At 41.1% G+C, this 7,560-nt stretch overlaps 1 protein-coding gene across 1 annotated transcript; it reads right to left on the bottom strand.

The window, feature by feature from the left end:
- Nucleotides 1-905: 905 nt before the first annotated feature.
- LOC142177137 (uncharacterized) lies at nt 906-1,340 on the bottom strand. The gene has a single exon (XM_075245602.1). The coding sequence runs from the start codon at nt 1,338-1,340 to the stop codon at nt 906-908; it is 435 nt and encodes a 144-aa protein (XP_075101703.1).
- Nucleotides 1,341-7,560: the final 6,220 nt, after the last annotated feature.

Below are 7,560 nucleotides of genomic sequence, written 5' to 3'. Positions count from 1 at the left end.
AGTCGGTTTGGTTCAGTGTTTTTCGGTTATTTTTTTATTAAAACCAAAATCAAACCAAATTTAATCAGTTTTTAAAATTTAAAACCAAAACCAAAACCAAACATAAAAAGTATGGGTTTTTTTGGTCGGTTTGGTTCGGTTTTTGGTTTGATTCGGTTTTTTGGGTTTTTATGAACACTACTAACCGTGACATATTGCGTTCATCCTCTTACCGTCAATGAGAGCCAGTTGCTCATACCGGCTCTATATCCATTCCGCATCATTAAGATCGGCCTCCTGTATGATCCTTATGGGAGGAATATCCACCTCGGCGGGTATAACAGCTTCAGCACCGTAGACCAGTAGATAGGGAGTTGCCCCAGTTGACGTGCGGCATGTGGTGTCGTATCTGAGAAAAGCAAATGGTAACTACTCATGCCATTGCTTGTAGTTATCTACCAAATTCCTTAATATCTTCTTGATGTTCTTGTTGGCGACTTCCACGGCTCCATTCATTTACGGCATATATGTTGTAGAATTCCGGTGCTTAATTTTGAATGTTTCACACATGGCTTTTATCAGATCACTATTGAGATTGGCAGCATTGTCGGTAATGATTGCCTAAGGTACTCTGAATTGGCAAATAATACGATCTCGGATGAAGTTTGTCACAACCTTCTTAGTCACGGCTTTATAGGAATCGGCTTCGACCCATTTTGTGAAGTAATCTATAGCCACCAAAATGATTCTGTGTCCATTTGAAGCAGTGGGTTCAATCGGTCTGATGACATCCATGCCCAGTCAGAGAAAGTCCAGGGTGAACTCGTTGCATTGAGTTCGTTGGGTCGCACCCGTATCATATCAGCATGTACTTGGCATTCGTGGCACTTTTGACCATATTTGATGCAGTCTGTCTCCATAGTCATTCAAAAGTACCATGCCCTTAATATCTTCTTGGACAGACCGAACCCGATCATGTGAGGTCCATAGGTTCCGGCGTGTATTTCGTTGAGCAATCTAGATGCCTCCTTGGCATCGACACATCGCATCAATCCCAAGTCAGGAGTCCTTCTATACAGAATTCCTCTGCTCTGAAAGAAGAGGTTAGCCAATCTTCGAAATGTGCGCTTCTGAATGTGTATAGCATTTTCTGGGTATTCTCCTTTCTCCAAATACTCCTTCATATCGTGAAACCATGGATTTTCATCGAACTCCTCATCAACATGGGCACAATAAGCTGGTTGCTTACGAATCTCTATCGGGGTAGGATCAATAAAATTCTTGTCTGGATATTGTATCATGGAGGACAAGGTAGCCAGTGCATCTTTGAACTCGTTATGTTTTCTCGGAACATCTGCCATACCACAGAGTGCAAGTACGGTAGTATTTTAGTGTTCTTGGTAGCCCATTCTCCGAGTACTTGATGTACCAGCAAATCTGAATCTCCTATTACCAGCAACTCCTGAATGTTCATGTCGATGGCCAATCTGAGTCCCAAGATGCAAGCCTCGTATTTTGCCATATTGTTGGTGGATGGGAACCTGAGCTTGGCAGATACCGAATAATGTCTGGTTTCTGATACCAAAACAGATCTGATGCCCACTCCTTTGAAGTTTGCGGCTACGTCGAAAAAAATCCTCCAACCATCGTATGTTTCGGCAATATCCTCGCCTACAAACGACACTTCCTCGTTGGGAAAATACGTCTTCAGTGGTCGGAATTCTCTATCTGTGGGGTTCTCTGCTAGGTGATCGGCTAATGCTTTCCCCTTGATCAGCTTCTGAGTCATATAGATGATGTCGAACTCGCTTAGCAACATCTGCCACTTTGCTAGCTTACCCGTAGGCATGGGTTTCTGAAAGATGTATTTCAGGAGATCTATCCTAGATATGAGATATATGGTGTATGCACAGAAGTATTGCCTCAATTTCTGGGCTATCAATGTCAAGGCACAATAGGTTCGTTCCAACAAAGAGTACCGTGCTTCGTAAGGTGTGAACTTCTTACTCAGATAGTATATCGCCTGCTCCTTTCTCTCGGTTTCATCATGTTGCCCCAGGACACAACCAAAGGCTGCATCCAACATGGAGAAGTACATTAGTAAAGGTCTTCCGGGCTCCGGTGGGACCAACACGGGCGTCTTGGACAAGTATTCCTTGATTTTATCAAAAGCCCTTTGACATTTTTTGGTCCAGCTTGTCGCAGCATCTTTACTTAGTATTTTGAAGATCGGCTCACATATTACCATTGATTGTGCTATAAAATGGCTGATGTAATTGAGGCATCCCAAAAACCTCATCACATCCTTCTTGCTTTTTGGCGGTGGCAAGTCATGAATAGCTTTGATTTTTGATTGGTCTAACTCAATACCACGGCAACTGACGATGAAACCCAGCAACTTTCTAGCAGGGACTCCAAAAGAACATTTTCGGAATTTAGCTTCAGATTGTACTTTCGAAGTTGGTCAAAACACTTCCTCAGGTCTGCTATGTGATCCGGACTTCTCTTATACTTGATGATGATGTCATCCACGTACACCTCTATTTTCTTGTGTATCATATCGTGGAAAAGGGTAGACATGACCCTCATGTAGGTAGCCTCGGCATTCTTCAAACCAAACGACATTATTTTGTAACAATATATTACCCATGGGGTGATGAAGGCTTTCCTTTCGGTGTCCTCTTCGTCCACCCAAATCTGGTGATATCCTGTGAAGCACTCCACAAAGGATTGGAGTTCATGCTTGGCGCAGTTATCGATCAATATGTGTATGTTGGGCAATGGGAAATCATCCTTAGGGCTTGCTCTATTCATATCTCGATAATCAACGCTTACCCTGACCATCCCATTCTTCTTCAGAATCGGGACAATGTTGGCTAGCCAAGTTGGAAACTAGACTACCCGAAGTACCTTGGCTTTGATCTGCTTGGTAACTTCTTCCTTTATCTTTAGACTCGTAATCTGGCTTGAATTTCCTGAGCTTCTGTTTTACCGGCGGACATGTAGGGTTGGTAGGTAGCTTGTGGGACACTATGGATGTGCTCAATCCAGTCATGTCATCGTAGGACCATGCGAAAATATCCTCATATTCCTTTAGAAATCTGTTGTACTCTTCCTTCTATGATGGCGATAGATGAAAGCTAATGGGAGTTTCTTTGACTGTTTCAGAATCTCCTAAGTTAATTGCCTCAGTTTCTTCCAAATTAGACTTTGGTTTGTTCTCAAAATTCTCTACTTCTTTGAGAATTTCCTCAGGTATTATATCATCTTCCGAATTACTTTCCTTATCCTGCGTTGTCTTATTACATGTCATAGTTGTAGGTTCATTAGGATATGTAATAATTATGCTGAAAAGAATGTAGAAAGATAATAATATATATAAATGAAAAGCAATGATGCATTAAAAAAACTTAAAACTGTCTACAAGTACGACTCAATGTCTTGAGTTATTATTTTAAAACAAAACACTAAAAACGTCTTAAATGCCAAAATAATTTTAGAAATAAATCATGCTAGTTCTGCCAAGTCTACCCAGGTGCTCGGCAAGCCTGGGATGATGCAGCAGTCCAGTTCCTGAGAACAACTCCTTCTCCTACTGTCTGAATGGTAAGGTCTTCCTCCTCCAAAATTGCACTACGGTCCATATTTTCCTCGTCCAGAATTAGCTTCCTCATACCGGCCAAAACATCATCTTCCTCAGATCCCCAAATCACATCGGCCTGGCGAAATGTCTGGTGCAGCGGTGGTATTTTTTGTTCCAACGGATAGTAAAAGTCACGCCATGGCGGTGTCTAATCATTATATTCTTGCACGGTGTATTCATATTCGAGACCAAAGGTTGTGCCATTATATTGTGGTCGTATTGGCTCTGTGATCCCTTGAAGCTTTAAACCAAGACCCTTGCATGGTTCATACCCCAACCATATCAGTATAGTCTCTATCTTGTGCTCTACCATCACCCCTTCTCTATTGCGTTTACCCGCGCAATGTTGTGGTACGTTTCTTCTCCCAATTTCCTCCTATTCTTGATAACTGGCACAGTCTGGTTGGTGTAGATAGGGTTGCTTCCATCTCCGTGAATAATCACCTCATGATGGATCCACTAGGACTTCGCCTGGTGCAGAATAGAAGCGACTGCCCCAGCCGTGTGTATCCATGGTCGTCCCAGTAACAAGTTATAGGTAGCGGATATATCCAGCACCTGGAATTCAACGTCGAACCAGTTTGGGTCCATCTTTAGATCTAGATTGATCTCTCCAATAGTGTCTCTCTAAGACCCATCAAATGTTTTCACATTCATACTTCCTATCCATATCTCATGCAAGCCTATACCCAGTCTTTTCAAAGTAGTCAGCGGGCATATGTTCAGACTCGAACCCCCGTCTATCAGAACCCTAGCAATGAACTTGTCTTCATATTGCACAGTGATGTGCAATTCTTTGTTGTGACTCAACCCTTATGGCGGTAGATCATTTTCGTGGAAAGTAATCTTGTGACTCTCTAGTATTGTCCCCACCATATTCGCCATTTTCCCACTAGTGATACCAGTAGGCACATGAGCTTCAATTAACACCTTCATCAAGGCATTCTTCTGCACATCTGAGTTTTGCAATAGTGATAAGATGGATATTTGGGCGGGAGTCTTATTTAATTTATCAACAACAAGATATTCCCTCGCATGTACCTTCCTCCAAAGATCACTAGTGCCTATCTCCACAACAGGTGGTTTCGGTGCGGTCTCTTTACTCGTTCCTCCAAGATTTTCAGGTGTGTAATCGCTGCTGGTTCTGGTCATTCCTTGTGCAGCACATGTCTTCTCCATCTTGGCTTTTCCCTTTCTCCTTGCCTCTACCACATAATCCCACGAGACAGCATCAGACTTATAACGCGGTGTTGGAGATACCATCACAGTGAAGGGTGTAGCTACTTCGACATCGAATGGTGCCTAGGTTTGTACCACAATCAGTGAGAGGGTGACAGGAGATGTTTTGGGAGCGTCCCCCCTCTCAGATAAGTCCGATGGATTCTTCTTGATCCCATTCTTCATCAGTTTCTATCACATTTACTCCCTCGCCCTTATGATCAGGAAGAGGGTTATTGCGGACATTCGGTGCGGACTCCTTTGCTTGTATAACTTTGGTGTCAATCATCATATGGATCTTGTCTTTCAACATGCGTCATTCCTTGATAGTATGACTCATCATGCCTGAATGGTAGGCATAAGTCTTGTTGGGGTTAACCCATTAGGAAGGGTTTTCAATGGCAACAACAGGAATGGGAGTGATATAACCAGCAGCTTTCAGTCTCTCATATAATTAGGTTATGGGTTCAGCCATAGGGGTGTATTGTCTGGGAGCTCTATAGTAAAAGCTTGGTCGTGTCTTTGGGTAGTTTAGGCGGGCGGGAGGAGGTGAATGATATATGAGGGTTGGGTGTTATAGGTATGGTAAGTAGTGGCGGGGTATTGGTATTTTGGAGGTGAGGGTTGATTTGTGGTGTAGGTGTTTGATAGGTAAGGGGAGACTTAGGGCCCTGGGCTACCATAACGACACCCATTTCTTTCTTCTTCGAAATACCTCTTGACTGTAAGGCTTTGCTGGTGGCTTGCAGTGATAAGTGGTGATTTTACCACTTATTCTAGTCTCTTTTCTTTAGTTTTTGTGTCCTTTAATTATAAAATGAGGTGATTTATGGTGTGCATTGCTAGATTTTCAGGTAATTGAAGTCTCGAAGAGAATTGAAATTAAATGAAGTGGAATCATGCAAAAAGAATGAAAGAAGTGCAAAACCTTCCAGTGAAATCGCTTCTGCGAAGACCAGTCTACATCTGCGAGAACTAGTCCGCAAATGTGGAATAAGGCATGCAAGGCAGAACTCGCAACTGCGAGTGGAGAACCGCTTATGTGGTTACGCTTCTACGTGTAAATGTTCGCGCATCAATGTCTACGCTTCTGCGCTTGAAGGCCGCTTATGCGGACACGCTTCTGCATGCTTTGGACCGCTTTTGCAGAACATTAATTTTCCACCATCATCGCTTCTGCGAGCAGGCATCTGCATCTGCGGAACCGCACCTGCGAGGATTCTTCCGCATGTGCGATCAACGGGTTTCAGAACTGGACACTTATGTCACTTCACATTTTCTTCATTCCAAACCCACAAATACATGACCTAGCTTATTGGAAACAGATCTTTGGCATATCTTTTGGCTTATTTTCAGTCTCTTGACTAGAGAACACAAGTATTGTAGCTAGGGTTCTTGCACACGCACACTTGGGACTTAAATATTTGAAACTTTTGGTTGAGAATTATTTATCCATTTATGTTCATTTCTTCATTTTCTTGTACTGTATATCTAAGTGTGTAGTATTTTTTCCAACACTTGAATCTATTTTATTGGAATGTTCATATTTAAAGTGTGGACTAAATATCTTGTTGTGCTTATGTATTGAACAATTTTTATTTATTATGAAGTGAGTTATTATTTCTTTAATTATTCTTGTTCTTTAATGTTTCCAAAGGGATTAGCTAATCCTAGGACTCGCTCATTCACTTTGAATTAATTTTGCGAAAGATAATTTGGGGTTGAAAAAGATTAATTAACAAGAACTTGAGGCGTTAACCCTCACTTTATAGATTCTACCTAGGGATAGGATTGAACTATTTGTAGCCATATTCGGGTGTGCTTAATCTCTTAATTATTTTAGGAATAATTCAATTAGGAAGTCTTGTTAGCCTTCGGAAGGAGCTAATATAGAATTATTACCCGAGGCTAATTAACATAAACTCACTCATATTTGTAAAATCGTGAAATAAATTGGATCGTTACTTGAGTGTAATTCCATTTTTATCCATGCTTGTAGCCATTGATCATTTTACTTGCTCTCTAGGTTAGTTTACATTTTTGCAATTAGTTATAAATATTGTCTCAAAACTATTCTAAGTGTTTGGCTTAGCATAATAAGTAATAATTCTCTTACACGCCTAATCGCATACATATTATTCTCTGTTAGATTCGACCCCAACTCATAGTTGGGTAAATTATATTGCATGCGACTGTATCCATTTACTTTTTAGTAGTGAATTTGGACGTCTTCAAAATTGACGCCGTAGTCGGGGAACAATTTGGCGTATTTAGGTTATTTGAGAAATAAGTATACGTGCTTTGATCAAAACTTGTGAATATTTGTGTAATTAATTTCTTATCTTTGTTTATTTTACTTGTTTGTTTCTTTTTTATTTTCTTAATTTTGAAAAATGGCATCATATAATAAAAATTGGTCGGATGGTAGTTGTTCATACTTTGATGACCCTTGTCCTTATTGTGGAGGACCACACTCATGGAAATATTGTTTAAATTCTCCCGGGGGTGGATTGTGCGCACAATGTAAAGCCATGAGTGGAGTATTTGTGATAAGTGTGGTAATCAAAATGTCCATTGAGATAATTATGCTTATTTGTCCTTCCCTTCCCCAAACCCCTGCTATGATGATTCTACTTTTTGTGATAACAAGTATAGAGATATCGAAGTGAAAGAAATTGAGCATGGTCAAAATGGAGAGTTCAAGCTCATGTTGGACTGCC

This window comes from Nicotiana tabacum, chromosome 23 (assembly GCF_000715075.1).
Source record: "Nicotiana tabacum cultivar K326 chromosome 23, ASM71507v2, whole genome shotgun sequence".
Taxonomy (NCBI): domain Eukaryota; kingdom Viridiplantae; phylum Streptophyta; class Magnoliopsida; order Solanales; family Solanaceae; genus Nicotiana; species Nicotiana tabacum.
Note: the sequence above shows the minus strand (reverse complement) of the source record. Positions and strands in the feature narration are given on the sequence as shown.

Excerpts from the sequence above, each read along its gene's own strand:
- LOC142177137 (XM_075245602.1), bottom strand. The coding sequence starts at position 1,340 with ATGGCAGATGTTCCGAGAAAACATAACGAGTTCAAAGATGCACTGGCT.